This window comes from Hippichthys cyanospilos, chromosome 2 (genome assembly GCF_059441005.1).
Source record: "Hippichthys cyanospilos isolate Australia breed blue-spotted pipefish chromosome 2, RoL_Hcya_1.0, whole genome shotgun sequence".
In the NCBI taxonomy this organism is placed as follows: Eukaryota; Metazoa; Chordata; class Actinopteri; order Syngnathiformes; family Syngnathidae; genus Hippichthys; species Hippichthys cyanospilos.
Window position 1 is genome coordinate 12,647,919 of NC_142370.1, and position 23,488 is coordinate 12,671,406.

General features: G+C 39.9%; 1 protein-coding gene across 2 annotated transcripts; it reads right to left on the reverse strand.

The window, feature by feature from the left end:
- Nucleotides 1-590: 590 nt before the first annotated feature.
- On the reverse strand, nucleotides 591-22,356 carry LOC148427367 (zinc finger protein 335-like). 2 transcript variants are annotated; one of them, XM_088407727.1, is made up of 28 exons: nucleotides 22,141-22,356; nucleotides 20,749-20,945; nucleotides 19,110-19,386; nucleotides 18,948-19,013; nucleotides 16,992-18,038; nucleotides 15,401-15,598; nucleotides 14,988-15,152; nucleotides 14,587-14,845; nucleotides 14,250-14,427; nucleotides 14,048-14,160; nucleotides 13,532-13,550; nucleotides 12,660-12,776; nucleotides 11,832-11,908; nucleotides 11,268-11,428; nucleotides 10,360-10,583; nucleotides 10,186-10,285; nucleotides 8,233-8,321; nucleotides 7,880-8,151; nucleotides 6,554-6,665; nucleotides 6,283-6,480; nucleotides 5,989-6,131; nucleotides 4,669-4,811; nucleotides 4,487-4,584; nucleotides 4,331-4,417; nucleotides 3,082-3,165; nucleotides 2,958-3,017; nucleotides 2,405-2,498; nucleotides 591-2,157 (listed from the first exon to the last, which is right to left on the reverse strand). In XM_088407727.1, exons 2-28 carry the CDS (start codon nucleotides 20,938-20,940, stop codon nucleotides 2,021-2,023), a joined length of 4,710 nt encoding a protein of 1,569 aa, XP_088263853.1. In that variant the 5' UTR covers nucleotides 20,941-20,945; nucleotides 22,141-22,356; the 3' UTR covers nucleotides 591-2,020. The 2 variants fall into 2 exon arrangements, with proteins under 2 accessions (XP_088263853.1, XP_088263852.1); XM_088407726.1 differs by lacking the exon at nucleotides 22,141-22,356 and adding an exon at nucleotides 21,917-21,982.
- Nucleotides 22,357-23,488: the final 1,132 nt, after the last annotated feature.

Here is a 23,488-nt window from a genome sequence, read left to right on the forward strand (position 1 = left end):
ACTTGCTGTGTACAGAAAATGGCATCCCAGTTGCTCAGTTAATAGCTCCCGGCTCAGCTTACGGATATCACATGACCAAACTCAAAAAACCAAAAAACATACCCGAAAGTATTTGCATTTGATCCTGTAGAGCGCTCCTACGACTGAGGCAACGACGACGACAATGACGATCACAGAGACGGTGTCAAGGGCACCGAAACTCCAGAGTTCTGCTTTCAAAGAGGACAATGCACCCACATTTTTAGTCAAATAACAAAAAAGAAAAAAGTTTGAGAACCCCTGGTCTGGAGAACAAGTTTCATTCATTAAGAAGCAGAGAACAACAGAAAACAGTTTTTAAAAAAGTCCGAGACTCACCAAATATGAGAAGGACCCCAAATAGGCGCTTCATTTTAAGTTGCATATTATGAGAACACTCTTAGTTTTTCTTCCTCTCTATTGTCCTTGGAAAGAAAATGCAAGTTCTCCAATCGGATTGCCAGCACAGCTTTTAGTAATAACATTTTTATAATGTCTTATATCTAATTTATTGTGCTGAATACACTTGAACACACAACTCCATAAACCTTTGAGTCTAAAAGATACAGTAGTGTTTTATCATTTGTTTTATTTGTCAACTGAAAATTAGGGTCACCAAGGGCAATGCACATCTGTATGAAACATAACCAAATAAAGGCATACATCATTTTTCAAAGGAGTCACTACGTCGCAATAAATTGATGCATGATCTTTACTCATCATTTGAAAAATAAAAAAAAACATTCATTTTACATGGCTTTTAATCAGATCTGCTGATATCTGCAGTAACCATGTTAAAATCTCACGTAACCCTTAAATGCCTTCATGCACTCCCAGGGGTAATCAAAAACCCATTCAAGAAGGGCTGGTCTATAGTATGTAAGCATATTGCTCATTACATTTGCATGTAGAAAGGTAAAAATGTCAGAAATTTAGAGCTACACTTGGCCAGATCTTCAAGATATGCATGTCCTCCTATGTCTGTCCTCTTGGCATAGACAAATAGCTCAGGAAAGTCTATTTTGGACATTTTTAGTAGTCTCTATCTGAATGAGTAATTCTTTCCATTTGTTCATTCTTTCGCAGTCAAGAAATAGCACACCGGAAACCCGAGATCTTTTTATTTCAATTTCTTTAAACTGCTTTTTTATATTTTACGGTATTACTGTATATTTTTATGCAGCTAGCTAATGTACAAACCTCTTATTTAAATTAAAAAAAAAACAAATAAAACCTCACTTTCCCACTTAATTGCAATGGGGTAAGACGATCAAATCAGTTAATCAGAGATTATTACATAGATGAAAAAGAAAATATGATTGCATATACAGCGATATACAGCTTTTGGAGAAAAAAATGTGGCAAACTCATTAAGTGGCAGCAATTTTCAGGTCCACTTTTACCCTAACGATAGAAAAAAAAAAGTATAAATAGGTACCTGGGAAAAAAAATGGCTGGACTCTGAAAAGACATACAAGTATGTCTTTGGGATTTAACAAGTATAATAAAATAAACCATTGCAAAATTAGCAATTCCGTTTTTTTTTTGTTTTTTTTTTAGGTACCTTTGAGAGAAACTAATGACATCACAACAAACAAATCTTATAATTTGCAGAAAAAACTGTTTAAAACACAAAACCTTGCAGTTTATTTTGGTCATTTTTTTTCCATAGAGCTTGTATTTTCTTAAATCAGGGATAACATATCAATTCATAATCATGTCTTAATCTAATGGAAATATTTTATTTGGTATCAGCGATGAGCTTATTTAACACTTCAGATGCACCAGAAAAAAGGGGGAAAAAAGCTATGTACACCTTCTCTATAAATATTTGTTGGCATTCTAAAAATTAATACTTAAATAAAAAATTGACTTTTGTCCCTCAAAAGAAAACATTCACAACTCTGCTCTGTATACTTTGCAAAAGTTTTCCTGGGGCAACAATGTCTATTTCTTTTAAAGGCAGATGAACCGAGCAGGTACTGCAGATGGTGCAGTCGAGCTACTCAATGGTGAAGGTGATGATGTCATATTGGACACCTGGCTGCTGCTGCTGTAGTTGCTCGGGCGATGCTTCCGTGTAGACCTCCTGCACCTGCGCTTGCGCCACCGCTGCCACGTCTGCCACATTTGCCACCGCTACAAAAAGAGAGGGACAAGATTTAAGTCACTCTTTTTTTTTTTTTCAACTCCAGCAAGAGCCACTTTAATCTTCAACCTTTGTATAAAGTCACAATGCTTTCATCTGTATTTTGATTTTAATAGTTTGCTTTTGATCAAGATTTTCTTTTGGATCTCATTAAAGTGTGCAAATGTTCTCAACGTTGTGGTTCAGGCTGCCATAGCTTGGAGTAAATAAAAGAGTCATGCCAGTCACAGTGCAGACCTGTGACAGCAGAATGGGCGGCAGTCTCCAAGTCTTGCTGGTCTGAGGTGGCAGCGGGGAGGAACTGAATTGGACTGTCAGTGCTGACTGCCATCTAAAAAAGAAAGGAGGCAGTTGTGAAGTTGGTAAAACCTCCTGTGGTGCTTCTGGTTTTTGTTTGATGCTTAATACTTCAAGATATTTGTTTTTTCAAGTTCAGGATTAAAAAAAAAATAAATAAAAAAAAACGTCTGCAAGCCAAATCTCTATGTGAGATGGCTGATTTTTTTCCTATGAGATAATTATCATTCCTAATTACATCACTGATGAATGATGGAAAATGGAGGATGTGAAAAATGTGGAAAATGTGTTAAAATGTATGTATGTCTATATACATTTGGCTGCTTTTATTACCATTTGTAATAAATAGTTAATTTTGCAACCTAATGTTCACTGTGGTCTATTCAATATGTTTTACAAATACAATTCATACGTTTTGTACATAATTCGTTAATTGCGATTACAGATAATACCACTTAAAATGGTATTGGAAGGCCCTGCTTTATGGCATCACCTGCTGCTCCTGTAGAAAGACTCCTTCATGCTCGTACTGGATGATCTGTCCATCTGATATCTGAAGGACATCAGCAGTACATGAAACTCATGTTCATTCGGCACAGTGTCAGTTGCATACTCACCTGGATGTGATTGCCGTCTGACAACACAACATACTCCTGCGGGATTAAGTGCTGCACCCCATCCTGGGAGATGATGTACTGCACCTGAACATAGCCCCGAGTGTTTTATCAAAATTGAGATTACCATTGTTGTGGTCACAACAAACTGCTGTGATCCTAGTTGTGTAAGAAGACCAATCAACAACTAACGAGAACGGTAGATTAATCAAGAGGAGCTGCGAGCCGAGCAACACACGAAGTTGAAGGTTTTAGATCAGCAAGAGAGAGGCAAAGAAAGTGAGAGAGGTAGAGCAAGAGCGAGAGGGAAGGGGGAGATAGGAAAAGAGAGGAAAGAGACTGAGGAAGAGGGGGTGAGAGAGAGAGAGAGAGAGAGAGAGAGAGAGACGGGAGACAGGGGAGAGAGAGAGGACCGAAAGAGTCAGAGAGAAGAGATGATTTGAGAGAAAGAGAGAATGAGAGAGAGAAAAAAAGGAGAGGGCCAGGGACAGAGGGGAGAGAGCAAGAGGGGAGAAGATGATTTAAGAGAGAGAGGCATGAGCAAGACAATCAGAGTGAGAAAAAGGACAGAGAGTGCAGTCAGAGAAAAAGTGAGTCAGCAAGGGAATGAGAGACAAAGGAGAAACTGCAAGGAGAGAGAGAGGGATAAGGGAGAGAGACAAACAGTATGAGACAGGAGAAAGGGATGAGACAGCTAGAGGGGAGAGATACTGAGGGAAAGAGAAAGCCTGTGAAAGAGGAGAAAGAGACAATTTGAGAGAGAAAGAGAGCAAGGGAATAAAAGAGAAAGAAAAAGGAGAGAGAAAGCCAGAGAGAGGAGAGGGCCGAGGGAGACAGAGAAACAGTGTGAGAGGGGGAAGAGACGATTTGAGAAAGAGAGGAGAAAGATGATTTGAGAAAGAGTGAGAGAGGAGAAAGAGATGATTAGAGAGAGATGAGAGCAAGAGAATTAGAGCGAAAGATTGTAGCGGACCGAGGGAGAGGCCTGACGGACAGCGAGAAAGAGAGTGAGAGAGCAGAGAAAGAGAATTTGTGCAGGAGAGACAGCGAGCGTGAGCAAGAGAAGTGAAAGATGATTTGAGAGAGGAGAGAGAGGTGTAAGCAAGAGAGGAGTGAAGGAGAGAAAGAAAGGGAGAGGGACAGGCGGAGAAGGGTGCAACAGAACGAGGAGAGAGAAAAAGAGAACGCTCCTGCCGAACACAGCTTCCTTGTTAGTCTGGCAGTGTCACGTGGTATGTCTTCAGGCGCTCACCTCAGTGACCTGATTGTCTCCCGTCATGAGGTGCTGGACCGTCTGTCCATCAATAGTGGTGATCTGCTGGATGTACGTGCCCTCCTCCTGATTGGCACAAAGCGGGATGTCGTGATAAGATGCGCAAAACTTAGCAAGGGCGCCATCTTGTGCTACCTGGTCTGTGACGGAATGATCTTGAGCCACAATGATGTGCTCTTGACCCAGAGCTTGCAGCTGATCTGGACTGATCACCGCCTGGTGGGCCTGCAGGGCTGTAAAGGCACATTAAAAAGTGACTTTTCATCATGTTGCGTCTGTCTGGAGTCTTGAATCTGCTGGCGTGTGTAAAGTCGCACTTTGCAACGTGGCCAGCGCCTCCTCGTCATTGTTGACTATGATGGTCTGCTGGGAGGCGGCGGTCCGGCTCTTGCGTGTGGTGATTTGCTCCTGGGTGTGGAGACGCTCTATGTGGAACTTCAGGTGACCGTTGCGATTGAAGCTGGAAAAATATGTGCGGGTCAGACCACAGGAATGCGGTACGGCTAAAGAGATCGATTGACTTTATTTAGTATATGTGGAAGTATGATTTTAAGGATGATTCTGACGCCAATCGCAGAAAAAAATGCATTTAGTTCTATCATTTTGGATCAAGACGCTGCGGAAAAAGCTCGTCTGATATCAGGAGAAAAAAGTAGGAGGAAAAACAGAGCAAAACTTCTTTTGAATAATGAAAACAGTACGTGAACTACTACTTTTATTTGAGAATACTATCACATTTAAATAATATACTCACAGCTACCCAAAAAATACTAACCCAAAATACCATCTGTTCTGTCACCATTTTATCGAATTCGGCCAAGAATTCAGCTGTCCAATCAAACGAACGACTTTTTCACTTAATGTAAAATATCTACTTAGAAAGTAATAGTCACATAAAATAATTACAGTACCAATCAAAAGTCAATTTATGCTTTGAAACACATGAGGAGGTCAATAAATTATTAGCTGTGAGTTGAAAGACATTCCAAGTCATAAAGTGTCATGCACATCATAAAACAGAATGAGAAAATACCAAGAAGTGCAGAGCTGACATCTTGGCAAAAAGTTGCCAAATTTGAAGAATTCAAAATCCAAAGCACGTTTTGGTTTGAATAGCAGGCATTTACAGCACCTTTCGCAAACGACAGGTATGCCTTGCATGTTGTTACAACGTCCAGATAGCTTCAGTATCAATTGACAAATCAGGGTATCATGACACAACATTTTTTTCTTCCAACAATATCTGTGTTATCTGATACAGATATTGATACAATATCAGCAAGAATTATATATGCATTTAGTTTTTAGTATGGGATGTTAGAAGAGATAGAATGTTAGAAGGGATACTATTAAAACAAAGAACAATAGCTAACAGTAGTAGGTACTGTATGAGAAAATATGACCAATTCATACAGAACATTTCCGTTCAGTGGAGTATATTTCTAAAACAAACTACTTTCATTTAAATGAAGATAAAGTACTCATTGTTACCCAAAATGACCCAGAACCACAGCAGAAAGATGAAAGAGCCACATGCGGCTTTGGACCCGAGGCTTACGAAACCTTGGACTATTCAAGGCAGGGCAGAAAATTTATACACAGTTTCAACAAAGCAAAATGAAAAATTTTGTTCCTACCTCTGGCCACAAAGTTTGCAAGAAAATGGCTTTTCGTTAGTGTGTGTCAGCAGATGTCTACGGAGGTCCTTCTTGTTCTTGGAGGCAAAGCTGCAGCTGGGGCACTTGTGAGGCCGCAGGTACGAGTGCAGCCCCATGTGATCCTGAATTAAAAAAATTAAAGAATAAAATAAAAATACTCATTATGTAAGTTATCCTTTTGCAGGTACCCAAAATCCATAAGGAACCTTAACTGCTGTCAACTCCAAAATTACTCAGTTGAGCTTTTGAGTTCCAAGTCATTTTTGTACCCACCTTAACTTCAGGCCAGGAGCCCGAGGTGAAGTCACAGTCGGGGCACTTGAAGGTGTTTGGATCCACGTGCGCCCGCTTGTGGTTCTCCATGTCTGAGCGGCCGTGGAAAGACTCCATGCATATGCGACAGGAGAACCTCTTGGTACTGACGCTGGGCAAGCTCGCCACGGGAGGAGAGGCGGGCGCGTCGCTGCTCAGCTATGAGCGAACGGCAGCGCGAGATACGTAAGATGCCAACCCATCTTAAGAAAAAAGAAAGACATGTTGCTACCTCCACTTGTTGCAGAACCCCATCCGGCAAAGCAGAAGCTAGGTAAAATTTGTCACTTTTCTGGCTTTGCGTATCAGACTCTTCTACGGCCGGAACCTCATTCTTCTCGTTTCTGAAAAAAAAAAAAAAAAAAAAAAAAAGTGATTTTGCTCACCTGGTAAATCTGTCATCAGATTATTTGTATGCTGACAATTCTATAATACGAGGCATGAAAATAAATAAATAGATGCAAATAAGTGCCAAACAAGTACACTGTGATAGTATGTATAGCTGTTGATACCTGTTGGTTCCTGTGGTTAACTGAACATTGTGAAAACTTTGGAAATGCATCTTTACATGATTTAAATGACATAAAACTGTGTTGAAAGATTATTGAGTTATGTTGTTGATGGGAAAGTTAGCTCCAAATGTTTTCTTCACAACAAGATGAAGCGAGAATTTTCTGGGGAAAATGCATTGGAATACTGAAAGCTGAATGAAAAATGATGGAAGCATGCGGAATGCTTTGGAATCGCGTAATATAAAAGAACGACTTTAAATGATATCGAGTTGAAAAAAGGGGATATATGGAGATGCTGAACGAATAAATAATTCACAGTTGTAATGTTTGGCTTTTGTTTTGAAATTTTGAAAATATGTTATGGCAAGGATGGGCTGTTTAGTTTAAATTAATAACATAAGAATTGATCAAAACCGGTAAAAATACTTCTAAAAGCAAGACAACTGGAATCGTTTGCTTTTAATTTCAAATCAGCTGTACTATCTATGAGTTGTATAGTTTAAAGTTGGAATTGTTCAAAAAAGTGTGGAAATTAAAGAAAAGAAAAAACTAAGATTAAAATCTTGAATTTTCAAAAATGGAAACATTGGTAAACATTGAAGGACATTTGAATCACCAAAAAGTAAAAGTAATTTGGTGTGGAATGTGTCAGGAAATTAATGGGGAAAAGTATCATTTACACAGTGGAATTAGAAAGAAAAAAAAATCCAGGATGCGTGAATTGAAAAAAGAAAAAAAAATGTACAAGTAGTTGAAAGGACGAAAAAATAATCAAAAATATATAGGTAAAAACTGAAAATTGTTGGTGAACATGTAGATTTATTTTTTTTGGTTTGTTTTGCCTGTTTCATATTCAACGAACACAACGTCAATCTAAACAGATTTTGTTGAACTTGGCTTCCACTTATTACATGCTCCAAAGCTTGTCCCGGTACAATTGATTTCGAGATAGAAGACAACATGTCAATCGTGAGCAGATGCATAAAAACAAAAAGTCTCATAAAGCCATGCGCGAAAAGACCCAGCATTTGCATTCATTCTTTCACCTGCAGTCAGTGCTTTGAACTTCCTCAGTCACCTGCTCCACCACACTGAACTCCCCTTCGTCCGCGTAGCTTTCCACGCCGACCTGAGTAATTCCTTCCGCCTCTGCCCGGTAGGCCTCCTGCAAAACCGCGTCACCGTTCTCGGATACGTGGACGGTGACGACCTTGTGGGCCTGGGCCTGGGCCTGGCCCGGCGGCGCCGACACGGCGCTCCACGTTTCCTTCTCCAGAGCTTTGACCTCTGTGCTACCATCAGATTTGAGCACCGCCACCTGGGGAGCACAGCCAGTGTCATGCTGATGAGGGATTTATATTTTGGTGAGTGACGTTGCTATTCGAGCCGTTTCACCAACTTGTAAGGCGTCTCCGACCAATTCGCGGGCGTTGCTCATATTTAGAAGCAGGCTCAGGGCATTCTGTGCAGAGAGCTCACCGGATTCAGCTGGGGAATGGAAGCAAACGCTTCTTTCAGTTTTTTTCTCTTCAGGCAGCGTAAACATGAAGTTACTTTCAGCCTTCTGGACCTTTTCTTCCATCATTACAGAATTCATCCTCTTCCAAATATTCAGCATTTATTTTGACCCACAAAATTCACATTCATCTCCTATGACAACCACATTTTCAAAATCACAAATCATTCTCTTTTTAATTTCTGACTAATTTATACAATTCCAACTTTGACCTTTTCTGCTCATCCCTGAAACAGTTTTTTTTCACAATATCAATACTATGTCATTTTGTTTTTTTTCACACATTTTTTACTGATTAAAACCATTCCAAATTAAACGGTTCATCTCGCTAATTTTCTCAAAATTTCAAGTCATGTCAATTTTTTTTCTAAAGCAAAAAAAAAATTGATTTTTCTTGCCATTACCTGTAATTTCTCAATTTTTCCCAATTCTTCCTTTGCAAATTTGAATTGTTCAGCACATCTTTAACACAACCTTTATCATAACTGTAGAATGGGAATATATTTCTTTAGGGGTTCATTTGAGACATTTTTGCTTTTCCTGAAACGCAACTGAAAGGTCATCAATCATTTGCAGATTTTGGCTATTCGCAGGCTGGCCTGGAGTCTGGCTTGACCATCAATTAGCAACAAGATAATTGACAATTAACTGATTATGACATTCTTATTCAATAACTATTTTTACATTAATTAATCATTTTGAGAAACAATTTAAAATTGTTTTTGAAATGTCAAATAAGTTCATAAAACAAATGTTATGTTTAGTAGGTTATTCAATTTCATAATTGTAAAAACTGAGATTCTCCCCAACCTGTCATGTGCCACCTCTCGTTACCTATCAAATTAATGATTGATTTTTGTGAACACATATCTACTATGATCCCAAAAGAGTTAATAAGTTGAATCTTTTTCTGTGGACATTTGATTTATTTAAAATGATTTTCTTTTTAAGGACAGGTCTGACCCTTTATGTTGATTATTTTTGGTGGGACAAATATGTATTGATAATTAAGTTCATGATTTATTTTTGTGAAAATATTTCTTCAGTAACCCTAAAACAGGACACTTTATCTTTCATATTTTTCTGCGGAAAAAATATTTATTCATACTTTTTAGTTTTGAGAACAGGTCTGAAACATTATATTGATTATTTTTGTGGAAAATATTTAATAATAATTAAGCAATTATTTTTAATAACAGATTTCTTCGATGATCCAAAAGACGACACTTCAAGTAGATTGTTTTTTTTTTTTTTTTTTTTTTTTTGTGGACCAGTACAAATAAAGTTTGAAATGGTCTAAAGTTTAGAAAAACAAACAAACTCAAAAATGCTTTGCACAGGTTGAGGGGTACTTGGTTGAAAAGATATTTCACAGGGGGTAGATTGAGAACCACTGCTTTAGAAAACGCACGGGACCACAACTTCCATGTAGAAAGTCACTCGACATGGCATCATAATTATATGACATGTCTATGATCCTCCTAAGACCCAACCTATTCATATGTCTTGTAGTATTCTCCATTTTGTCACAACAGCAGCAAAATGGATTGCATATCCCCCACACACGAGACATGATTGGATTAGCCCGGAAGTCCTCTACTGATTAAGTAGGGTAGTTCCAAGGAGTTCAGAAACAGACTCAAAACAAATGTTCACTACCGTGAACACAAAGAAAAATGTCTCCTTGGAAGATAGGGCGTAAAGAATGGACCAGTCCGTTTTTTGTTCATGTCAGCGTAACAGGGACAGTGAGAGGTAATGCACTAAATAAGTTAAGATCTGATTCTGGAAAAACATGCAAAACCAGAGTTGAGCTTTATCAACAACGTGCCCAACCTTGTTCATAGATAATGGTGGTGTTTCCCAGTGCATCCTGGGACACCGAAGCTTTCCCCATCCCTTGAATAGCTTCAAAAGAGGTAGGGTCCACTGAAACCTGTCACAAACAAAAACAGTTGTCTGTTTCACTCATGACATGAAATCGAGTGTAACGCAGGTATGTGGACTCACAACAGAGGTCGGCACAACTTGCACTCCGTCCTCGTGTTGCTGTTTTTGCTCCTCTACGTGCTGAAGGGCAAAAAAAGGCTTGCGACGTGTCTTGGGTTCAGTCGCCGGGTGAGAAGCGGACCACTCATCGAAAGCTTCCGGATGGCGACACTGCACGTGAAGCCGAAGATTCTTGCGGTGTTTGGTCCCAAAGTGACACATGGTGCAGGCAAAAGGCTTGTCTCCTACAGACAGGATTGTTTTTTTAGAGCACGGACCAAAGTGCCAATACTGCAGGTTTAAGTGCACAATAACTTTATCTGTATTCAATGATCTTTTTATATGTACATACATTGTATTTATATTGAAAGTGTATGAACCATGAAACACAATACAATCATTTTACATATGAGGTACATGGACCATAAGATATGATGTGAATATGACTACCTTTGGTGCTTGGAACAATAATTGTTTTATGTGACAAATTTACATTGTATTTTGATTGGGACTTTATCCTGACACTCGAAATTTGTGTTTCATTGCACTTATTTATTTATATCTCATTTAATGGTGTTCCATACAAAACATGTATTTTATGAACAAATGGAACGATATCATAGAAAATATCCAATATTTTCACACAATTTAAAGAAAAGTGCTATATTAGGATTAGGGATACATAGGGGACCAAAAAATACGTTTTTATTTTATTTATCTTTATTTTTTCAACAATATGTTTACAGCTGACCTCCGCTTTTCGTAGAGAATTGGGACATAGCAAACATCTGCTTACGATTGACATTCAATGTTTTTAATTTATATACCATGATTGTACCGGCACAGCCCATTTGAGAATTTTACTCCCTAAGTTAAAATGAGTTTGACAAACCTAATCGAAGGTAACATATTTGTCAAGTTGAACTGACCTGTATGTTTAATGGCCATATGGGACACTAGGAAGTCTTCTTTTGAGGTAGTGTATTTACAGTAGTCGCACTTGAAGGGTCGGTCATTGGTGTGGGACAGCTGGTGGTTGAGCAGCAGCTTCTTGTTGCTGCAAGTATACTCACAAAATTCACACTTGAACCTGGTGATAAAAACAACAAGCTGGGTTAGTCCGAACACCCTGGCTCATGTTCCATAAAATTGTCACAAATGACAATGTCTGTCCTTCCGAAATTTAACCAAACACAGGCATACAACACTTAGTAAAGGAATAATAATTGCCCAGTTCAGCAATAAGTTGTTTCACATTCCAGTTAATTTGCTCTTAATTTGAAAAGAAAATGTACTGTTCCTGCCAAACATTCGAATGGCAGTACATACATGCAAAGAAATACTGTTATAAATTGTCTGGGTGATCCCAAATGTTCGAACTGTAGTGTATATGCAGAGTGAAAAATTAATACATAAATATTTTTCCAATAGTGAGTTAATTTTGATCAGCCTTTTGTATAAAGAATAAGCAATAGAAAATGTGTATTACTGACGTGCTGTCTCCGATACTCTGAAGGTGCGTCAGGAGGTGCATTTTGAATGTATAGCGTTTCTTGAAGGATTTGCCACACTAAGAGAATAACAAAAACAGATCAGGTTACATACAGTATATCTTTAAGATTTAGAGAAGACTAGAATTAGGATGAGTGAAGAAAAAACTGTTAGCAAGATTCTCACTTTTAGTTCAGAATTCTGACTTTATTTTCCGAATTCTGTGTTTAAAATCAAAATTCTCACCGCTTCTTGTCAGGTGAGCAGGTCATGTTTTTTAATGTAGAATATTTAAAGGAATTGTTTTTAAACTACAAATAAATACTATAATCAAATTAAAATATTAAAGTCAGACTTGGGATTTTAAAGTGTGGAGTCTCACTTTAAAAAGGGATTTCTGACTTTAAAGTCAAAATTCAGATTTCATTCTCACTGAATTTATAGTGAGAATGACTTTCAAGCGAAAAGTCAGAATTCACTATTTAAATTCTGAATTCTGGCATTGACTCTTTATTCTCAGAATTCTCACGTTCATGTCAGAATTCTAATTGTATATTTTCACCATCTTTAAGGTGAAAATCCTGACTTTAAAGTTAAAGTCAGAAATTTGAGAATAAAGTCAGAATTCTCACTTTAGAGAATTCTAAGTATTTTGAGAATTCTAAATCAGAATCCTGACATGATTTTTTTTTTCCATTAGCCCTAATCCTGTTCCGTACAGACTGGACATTAAAAAACTGACCAGGTCCAACTGTCCCTTTAAGGCCACTGTATTTACTTATGGTGATTGGGTTGCCAAATTGCTAGAAGGACATTTTAGCTAGTCAGACCTTATCACACATATGTGGCTTCTCGGAGCTGTGAGTCTTCAAGTGCTGAGTCAGCCTCTTCTGCATAGGATAAACTTTGTGACACACAGGGCACGGGAACTCGTTTTTCGTCACCACCTTTTACAAAACGACAGAAAGTTGACCAGTTTAAAAACGGAATGTTCTCGTGTGCGTAACTGGTTGGAAAATGTATTTTGCTGCATGTTTGGGGTGACTGCTCATCCATTAGGTATTCCAATCAGGCTTATTACTTTTTTTTTGTTTTAATTAATTTATTACAAAAAAGTAATTGGTACCCCCACCACAACTTTCTAAACCATGATCAGCTGAGCTAGACTTAAGCGGCAGAGCAAAATAAAGCCTTAAACGTAGCAGCCAAAGAACAAAGCACGTAAGCAGAGCAACAGCGCTACCACGGGCACCGCAGCCATGATTGATACCAAACACATTTGGGCTTAGGGCCGCATGCAGGAAATCTATCCTCAAGCGGACCAGACAGATAAAATCCTTTTATCAAATCAATCATCAAAATCATAAAAAACAACCAGTGTTAATTATATGTAGAATTTTGCACTGCACACTGGCCTGGACTCAAATTGGCCCCAAATTGCAGGGGTCAATTGAAAACATTTTGTCAAATGGTATGATCTATATGATCTTTTCTCCAGTTGTTCAAAAAAATACATATTTTATACAAAATACATAATAAATAAACAATTAATTACAAAAAAAGACATTTTTTTTCTATGCTTCACAGAATCATCTTGAATCATCAAATATTGGAAATGACTTGACTTGGTTAGATAAACTTGGCTGAAAAAACTTTTTAAGATAATAAAAATGCATATGTCCCATTGAATGGCAAAACTTACCACATCTGCCTTTTTTTTCCTGGTGGATGTAAAAATAAATACATGTTAGCAATTGTTAAACACATTTTCATGTGGAGCATAGTGTAAACCAGGGGTGGGCAAACATACTCTCAAGGTGCCAAATTCAATTTTCAATTCCTATGCATTAATTAACCACTAATTTTATAAACTGAAACACAAAATTATCATATGTAAGTATGTACAGAAAACTGATTTCCTGCAATCGGTGGGAAACCCATCCAGGGTGTACACTGCCTTTTGCCTATTCAGCTGGGATAATGGGGATAATCGGTATAGAAAACACCAGATGAATGGAAGGAAATTGTTTATTTCACTGCTCTTTTTACATTTGATTATTTGCTAAGATACTATAACAATATGATTAACAAATAATATATAATTAATTAATGAAAACTATTTATAAGGGTAAACGGCAAAATTCATGCAACACTTATTATAGGACATTACACTCGGATACTTCACCAACCCCTGGTGCACATTGAACGATAAACCTACTTTTCTTTGTTGTGAACCGCGGAGTGACGAATGACATCTTTCTTGTAGACACTCGAGTAATTGCACTTCTCACACTTGAATGGCTTCGTACCTTCGTGGTTGAACATGTGTTCCTGCAAAATACACACACACACACAAGCACATATGAAGCATTACCAATCCACAAACGGAGGTGAGTGCATGTAATCAGGTGCCTTCAGACCTTGAGTGAGGACCAGCGCTTGCAGTGGTAATTGCACTGGAGACATTTGAAGAGCTCCGGCTCATTTCCCTCGTGAGAGTCCACGTGGAAGCGCATATCTTCTTGCGTGAGGAAGCGTGAGCCGCAGATCCAGCAGCTGTGGGGTCTCAGGAGCGGCTTAAGAGATTTGTAGTACCGACTGAAAGGGGAAACGTTATGGGAAATGAATTTCTATCGCAAGACAATTAATGGTTTTGTTTTGTTTTTTTAAGTGATTTGTTGAGTGGGCCTTGTTGAGTGGATTGTAAAAATGAGCTTTGTAGCTTAAAAAAGGGAAGAGACTGGAAATGGCACTCACTTGCGATTCAAATGCTTCTTGTATTTCTTGCGAAGAAAGCACTTGGAGGGGCGCCCTCGTTTCCTCTTATAAAATTCTTCTGGCTGCGAGTTGGACGAGGGGTCTTTGTTCTCAGAGTCGGACTGGCTGACCACCACATCCACTTCGTCCCTCTCAGCCGCCAGAGCGCTAACATCATTGTCCAAGGCCGACGAGCTTGCCTCGTTCGCGGCGCTCGGATCGGCATTCGTTCTCGGCTTCTTTGCTAAACTCTCTGCCGCTGTAGAGATGAATGAACACACTGTAAGCCTGTTTATACAGGAGGGTTACTCGGAGCAGAGTGGGGGACTCCAGTCACATGATTTGACTCAGAGCCATTTTAGGCTCAAAGTTGGGAAACATTTGGGAAACAAACCACCTACCTTGGCTTCCGTCATCTTCTTCAAGAAGGTTGTATTTCCTTGGACGGCCAACTCTACGCTGAGGACGAGCTTGAGAGGAGGAAGAGATGGGAGGAGTTTGTTTTTTCAAAATGGCAGGTAGTCTTCCGCGGCAGTCCTCATCAGTTGGGTTGTAGTTACTGTCCTCTGTGGAACAAATGAGAACGAACAAGATTAGAGCTTAAACTGTCATTTTTTATGACTATATCAGAAAGATCACAATATCTTCAAATAAATGGCATCAACAGCAAACATCACACATACACACTCCAAAAGATTGAAAAAGCAGCAGTCCGGTGAATTTTCTGACATCAAAGGTTCGACCAGTCCAGGGTGAATCAAGCTTCTCTCCTCAAAATGATTATCAAGTGAGGGTTTCCTGATCTGATACTGACCTTCAGAATCATCAATGGCACCAGCATCTGGAAACTGGTCTTCCAGGTCTTCCTCATCTTGAGCTTGGTGAGATGCGGATATCTTTGTATGTGTTGCTCTACTCTCTGCCACCACCTCTTTTTTCACTTGGTTGGCCTGCTGAGCCAGCTTGGCGCTTTTGGGAGGCCGGCCACGTTTGCGCTTTGTTTGGAAACCCCCTGAACACACAACTGGGGTGGTCAATTTAATATTCATGAAGAGTATCAGAACATATACCACTTTGAAATGACAGCCTTTATTCATAGACATTTCTTTCTCATTCTCAAAAAATGACTAATTGCTACTGAATTAGTAAAATTGCACAACGCATTTCACAATAAAAAAGAGTCTATCCATTCATCATCCATCCGCTTATCCACAGACGGGTCGCGGGAATGCTTTGAGCCTATCCTAACAGTTCCCAGCCAATCACAAGGCACACAAAGAAAAACAACAAACCACACCTAAGGACAATTTGAACTACTCTTGAATCGTGACCCAAGGAGAACATGCAAACTCCACACATCATAGGATATTGTTGTTAGGGCGGAGGTTTTTGTGCCCGTTTTAGCCGACTAATGAGCATTTAACTGTTAAGTACCGAGTTAATGAAGGCCAGTGTATCAACAGCTTTGTTGTTACTCTGCTGTTATCCTCGTATGCCACAAACAGAAGGAGTTTACATACTTGGATTGAAGAAATCCTCCTTAGTTTGCTTAACAATAAGCAAGCTAGTATGACAGACACAACATAGATGGATTTCAAAGGTTACTGCCATTGCTGTGCTTCCATTTCCCACTGTATGACTAGGGCTCCTGAAGATTAAATGGAGTGATTTTAAACTAAAAATGGGCAGTGCGGTGTATGAGTGGTTAGCACGTCTGACTACAATTAAGGGACTTGGCTTCCTCCCACACTCCAAAAACATGCATGGGAGGTATATTGGACAGACTATATTGCTGCTAGGTGTGAACGGTTGTTCATCCCAGTGTGCCCTGCAGTTGGCCGGCAACCAGTTCAGGGTGTTCCCCGCCTACTGCTTGAAGTCAGCTGGGATGGGAACTTGCTAGTCTACGACCCTTGTGAGCATAAACTGCTCTGGAAAAGGGATGGATGGATGGATGGATGGATGGATGGATGGATGGATGGATGGATGGATGGATGGATGGGGACATGTCTTTTTTTTTTTTTTTTTTTTTTGCAAAAGTGCCATGATTTGCATGGAATCCGTATTCAGTAGTTAAATAGTAAGTGAACAGTAATTGCTGATTTGGGGTTTAAGTCAAGGCCTTTGTTTGAGCATACTTTATTTGCAAGTACATTCAAACTTATTTTGAATTACGTTCAAATACACTTGAAAATACAACTGAATGTAATTACAAGTCCGTTCGAATTGGTCTGCCAGTAAATAATGTTTACTCCTCATTGCCAGTTCCATGCTTCTGTAAATGACAGATGGGTTTGTTTATTATTTTGCCAACGGAGCTGTTACCTCCAGTGGGTACTTATCACAGTATCATGATGTCATGGTGAATCGTTCTATCGATTATAATGTCAACCATGCTAACTTACCAGCAGGTTTGAAGTGTTTGTCCCTCATGTGGTTAATCAGTGTGTCTTTGGAGATGCTCTTGTACGGACACATTTTGCATTTGAACTGCTGCACAATCACAACTTCCATCATCTCCTCCAGCTCAGCCAGGTTTGGCGGACGTTCTCCGGAGCCTTCAGCCACAGCCGATGCATCCACTTCCTGGCTCGGAGCAGCTTCTTCTGGCCAAGGGTCTTCCCGGCTGGCTGAACAAAGCGGTGCCACGCTGGGCTTGGTCTGAGGCACATAGGTGCCACTGCTGCTGATGCAGCGCCCCGGCTGGCTCTCGCTGCACTCCACCGGCTCTGGGACCCTTCCTGAATCTGCTGTGTCGGCGGCAGGGTGGTCTGACGAGGAGCTGTCATCAGTATAAAGGGACGCATCTGTACCATTGCTGTTCTCCGTGTAACAGGAATGCTGCGGTTGCTGGTGAGGCTGATCGGGATCTTGGTTCTGCTCATCTATATCATCTGCCTGGTAACGGGAGCATCCGGGTTGCTCAGAATCAGTGGCAATGTACTGCCGGCTCGTCTGCGTCTTGTGATCTGCGCTGCTGTCGATGTAGGCACGTGAATGATGCGGCCGCTCGCCATCGTCCACGGCGCACAAATAGCCGGCACTGCACTCCACCACGTAGTTCCCTTGGCTGGTGGGGTTTGAATCCGCCCTGCTGCATTCAACATATCCAGGAAGGTCCTGATCACTGTTATCGCCACTATAGTCAGGGAAGCCCGACTGAGAGCGTGTCTGGTCAGGCTCTTCAGAACACTCCGCGTAGGAGGGTGAGGACTCCCCTGTTTGGTCCGGGCCATCTGCACCACAGTCTATGTACTGCGAGGGGTCAGAGTGTTGGGGCTGATCAGGCTGACTACTGCTGTCTTCCGGGTAGCCAGAATGTCCGGGCTGGTCATCGGGCTGGTCAGGCTCCAGGCTCCTCTGCATGTCTCCCTGGTCCAGACAGGTGGACGTGGGACCTTCAGAGAGTGCCGACAAAGCCGAGGATGACATATGGGCTACCATAGGAGCACCTAAAAACGACACAAATGATAAAACCAGACTTACTAACAGTAGATGTACTGTAAATAACTTGGTTGTTTGATGGATAAAGCCCATATTCCCATTTCTATGACATACAGCTTCACACTTGCAACTGAGAAAATGATAACTTTGCTGTGGCCCACAATGACAACAACATTGGCATGTTATTTTTTGCCTACTTTTTTACTGGCTCAATATCATAGAAGGCAGTGGTTCTCAATTGAGGGTATGTGCACCCTGGGGGTATGTGAAGGCACTTCGGGGAATATATATAAGATTAACAGGTTTCTGCAGGTATTGGCTAATCTAATTCAATTATTTTTAATGTCCTCACAAAAAAAGTAGACTTTTCTTTTCAAATTAAGAGCAGATACATTGGAACATTAAGACACTTATTGCTAAATTGTGTTATAGTGACTATAGTGATAGGATTTTTCTGGATTTTGAGGCCCTGTGGACCTCTAACCTACTAGAGTAGATTTTTCCTACTGAACGAACCACATCTTCATGTTGAACCAAAACAGGACAAATAAATTGAAGCAGAAAATTAATAAAACTTATTTCAATTTACCATGTAACTATATTATTGATCGAGCGCTATGATTAGACAATTAATATTTTAGTTTCTTTTTGTATTTGCAAATCTAGAAAAGCTCTCTATAGTGTAAAACCTAGAAATAGTAGGAGTAGCAGTGGTAATGCTAGGAGGAGGAAGAGGAGAAGCAGTAATCAACGATGTCAGGACCAAACAAGCAAACATCAGAAGCAATAACACTTGTTAAAATAGGGTATATGCCACAGGTGAGCCACAAATTGGGACTACAGAACGGAATTTTGATACCCTTGCTTGAAGGCATCTGTGGTAAAAAAAAATTAATAAAACATAACATTATCTGGACCTTGTAGTATGAGATATTGCGTTGGTTCTGCGTCTCTGTCTTCAGCACTGGTTACAGCTATGCAACCTATGGGGAAAACGTAGTGACAAAATGTTTGCTTTATCTCACAATCAAAATATCACTTTTTTTTAATTCAGTGGCAAGACACAAATATGGAAAAACCATTCATGATGTCAGAACCGATGGTGGACTCAATGATCTTATCGATGGCTGAGCCCAGGTCGGATGAGGTCGAGGCAGTGGAGTCGGACACCATCATTGCTCCTTCAGACGTGGCGCTGGAGTGAACGAGCACTTGGGCCGATTCGGACACCAGCACCGACTGGGTCACCGTAGAGACACTGGAAACACTGGTGGACTGCGCAACTGATGACGAGTCTGGGAGGTGAACCGAGGATACTCGGATATCTGTGCTTGAGCTGGTCTCTGGGATGAAGACCTTGAGAAGGATAGAGGTGATTACAGGTCAACACTTAAGACTTACTGACTCTTTCACCTGTATAAACAACAGAAAAAGACTTAGTGTATACTTAACATCCTCTTGTCAATCATTAGGACGTTGTCTCGGTTAATGAGCGAATACAGATGTTCTCAAAAGTTTTTTCAATTATGTGAAATATTCTTTCAACGAAGCTACTCAACGCAATGCATTTTGGGTAGAAAAAAAAAAGAAAACATACAGTCTACGCCTGATATCTTAAACTTTGGAAATACATTTGCAAAAGATACTGTAGATTATGTAAGAGCATCTGTCTTATTTCTGGTTTGCTTGTTAGAAAATGTGGAAAATTGTGCCACTAACAGTGGCAATTGAAAGACTAACAAAGTCTTTCTCAGATAGTGGGGGGCGACATTTACAACTTAACAAGTTAAGACATAAAATGTTTTGTAATGGTTTCACAATTACACAATTTATCAATACGTTGACTCATGTTACAATGAATATGTTCTTAATTTGAAAACAAATGTTGATTCCCATTGAACGAATGATGGCCGGATACGTCAGGGAGAGCGCTATGCATCGACCACGGTTATCACTAGGCGAGCTTTTGGTGGTGGTGGTGGTGTTTGAGTGTGGGCAGGGGTGTCCAGTTGGCATAGAACTGCATTACACTTAAAGAATGGTATAGAGACAAGCCCACACTACCTAAATAACATAATTTTACAATAACATCCTCAAATGGAATTGCCTACACTTTCTCCGGAGCTGAATTCCATTGAAAACCTGTGGGATAAGCTAAGTCTCTATGTAGCGGCTCGAAACTCTGCACCCTAGAACCTCAATGACCTGAGGGCTAACCTTCCACAAAAGTGGGATACCATGCCTCAGCAAACAATAAGTTACCATGTGAACAGAATGAGACGTTGTTGTCAAACTGTAATTGATGCTCAAGGGCACATGACGAGATGAGACGGTGAATTTTTTGTTGTTGTGATGTAACTATCATGTTACCTTTTGTCTCAATATATTTTTTGAGATTAGGAAATCTCCAGTGCATCCTTCTACTTAAATGTCTTAGTTTCCTGATATAACTGTGACATGAACTTTGTGCATTTTCCACAAATTTCACCTGAAAGCCAAATATCCCTAACTTTTTGTGAGTAATGAATGAAAATTTTCATTTAGTGTGAGACTACATCGCGCAGCATAATTGTAACAAGTTCAAGGAGGCTCAATGTTGTGGAGTTTAGTGTGGCATTGCATTGATATTACTCCAAGATTCAAACCCAGAACCTCAGACATTTGTGGCAGATGTGCATAACCCCACTGTTTTTGTTGAAATCATTAGTGATGCCTCACCACAAGTCCCTCAGAGCTCTGTCCCACATGACAATCCGACTCCGGTGGTTGAACGTGAGAGGAGGCAGCTTCACTGCTGTCAGCTGACATGGCCTCTGACGACTCCATGCCCATGCCACTTTCAGATGGCTCTTCCATGCCAGAGGGGCCTGCATCGCTGCTGCTTTCCACTTCATTCTCCTCAGAATCCATCACCACTATACAAGAAAGTACAATCAGTCTATGCACAAACAAGTCTTAATATTTATTTAAATATATGAGTGTGTTTTGCAGGCTCTGCATTTTATGTAACCAAGGCACTCTAATAAGTATGTGAGATTTTAACGCTGCTTCTGCAGACATCAGCAAAATTAAGTTCATTCTTTTTAATGCTGTGGCAGGAACTGCATTTTTTTCGTCCATTTAAGAGCAAACTAATTTGAATTAAGTAAATGAAAGAAACAATGTATTGTTTCGTTGTGTTATTGTGGTGCTTATGCAAACATTATGTCTTTAAATTAAGCTTCATACAGATGTGACAGCCTTTTTCAGTCTTTTATTTTTGTGCATAAATGCTTTACGCTGTTTCAGGGTTACTTGACTGAAAAAAAACTTTACAATGGGTACGTCACTGAAAAAGGTTGAGAAGCACTGATCTCAATCACAAAATAAACAGACTAATATTTAAGTATTAACACAAAAACAACTTTGTGTTCTTTACCCCCCCCCCCCCCCCCCCCCCAACACACACACACACACGCATTAAAAAAGTACATGTTTTGTTATGGCTAACTAGTTTAATGAGAGCATGTTTTTCAGGCTATTACAATGATAATTTAAGGAGCAATACCATGGACATTGCAAGGGGTTTCGGTGCATTTGCAACGGAAGTTATTTGTGAATTTTTGAGGTGCTGCTAAAAACGGTAATAACACAGTGAATAAATAATAGTTTGGAAATATGTTGTGAGTCTAACGACACCCTGGATCCAAACGTGTCTCGCCTTCCCTGTCTTGTACTCTTTCACTTACACCGCATACAACGTTAATGGGTAATGTTGTTCAAACATTTTACTGAAACTTCCAAGTTTATTTTAAGGCTGTCAGACATAAACGCAACCAACCACATTTTAGGACTCGACAAAGTCCACTTTTGGGTCAAAACAAGGTCCAAAACTGGAGTACTGTACTTTAGTGTGTTAGCATGCAGTAGCTTGTGGCCTAGCTGCCCTTGATCCCGCCTGCGCGGCGTCGCCATTTTCCAATAGGCGAACGTCTTTTTACATCAGGCATTCTCGGAAGCTCAACTGGGGACCTCGAGGGCCTCAAGCTACGACAGACCGCCCAAACGCTCTCCCTGAACGAAATAAAAATACGTGACCTACCCAGCAAATCTCTGTTATTTTTTCCTTACCGGGTATTTGTGAGTAGATACTTGTCCCGAAGCGTAGCGCCGCAAAATAGTACAGGCATCGGTAAGCAGTAAATGTAGCTTCTTTCTAGTCGGGCGCCATGAGAATCTACTCGCTTCCTGTTCGTTGCCCGGGTCTTATTTTTTGTTTTGACCAAACCTAGTCGGAATGCTGACCGACCTACTTAAAAATTTGGGCGATTATTGGTTAATCGCAGTCAAACTGTTTTGTTAGCGTTTGATGATTATTAAATGTATTATTTAGGAAGAAACGAACGGACTATTGCTTTCGGCGCAAGGCGTGTCACGCCTGTTCATGCGGAGGACTATGGATTCCAAACGTTTTCCCAGCAGCCAGACGTCACAGATCTAATTTTAGAAATTGAAACGAAACATTATATGACCCAATATTTAAACTTGTCGCTTCTGTTTTGTTATTGTTGTATTTTAATTGCATCATGGAACAACAATACAGTCATCTTAACATATAATACATGTTCATTCCAACTCAAGGTCCTTAAAGAAGTCCTTAAAATCTTGAGTATTCAAGTGAATTATCTCATTCGTTTGATGTAATTAAGAACATAAATCAATTTTTTTTTCGTTTAACATCTTGACTGTGTTAGTATGTAGTGCACACTAAAATGCACGGTCAGTTCTCGTTTTGTGAGAGAGAGGAAAAAAAAAACTCCCATCACGCTCCACCAAAGGTATTTTAATTCAACGAAAACTTAGAAACTACGAAGCCCCTCTGGTGACAGGGTATGAAAAAAAATTCTACGAAGCCCGTCTGGTGCCAGGTTATATATATATATATATATATATATATATATATATATATATATATATATATATATATATATATATATATATATATATATATATATATATATATAAAAGCACTATGTATGCTCAGTTTGGTAATCCGTACCCTCAATTTAGGAATCTGTTCGCTCAGTCTACTAAACTGTGCCCTCAGTTTACTAATTCGTTCCCTCAGTTTAGTAAACTGTACCCTCAATTTACTCATCCGTACCCTCAGTTTATTGTAAACGCTGTATTGAAGCGATGTGTCTGGAGGTGATGATGTGGGAGCGGGGCGACAAGAGGGGTTTTGGAGTGAGTGTGGAATAGGCTGTTCTGTGTTTCCATCTGGTCTAACAAAAAGTTTGGAAAACCTCACACGGGACACGCTACATTACCAATATTTAAGTAAAGATGGAAGGACCTGCGATTGGCTGGCAACCAGTTCAGGGTGTCCTCGACCTACTGTCCGAAGCCAGCTGGGATAGGTACCAGCAAGGCTGCATAGGGATGGGCAAGTATGAGGACCAATATCTCGTCATATTTC

Coding starts and splice junctions, on each gene's coding strand:
- LOC148427367 (XM_088407726.1), bottom strand. Junction 19,387..20,748: donor AGAGCTCTGAGGGACTTGTG/GTGAGGCATCAC, acceptor ATCCTTCTCAAG/GTCTTCATCCCAGAGACCAG. Junction 15,599..16,991: donor CAAACACTTCAAACCTGCTG/GTAAGTTAGCAT, acceptor TTGTGTGTTCAG/GGGGTTTCCAAACAAAGCGC.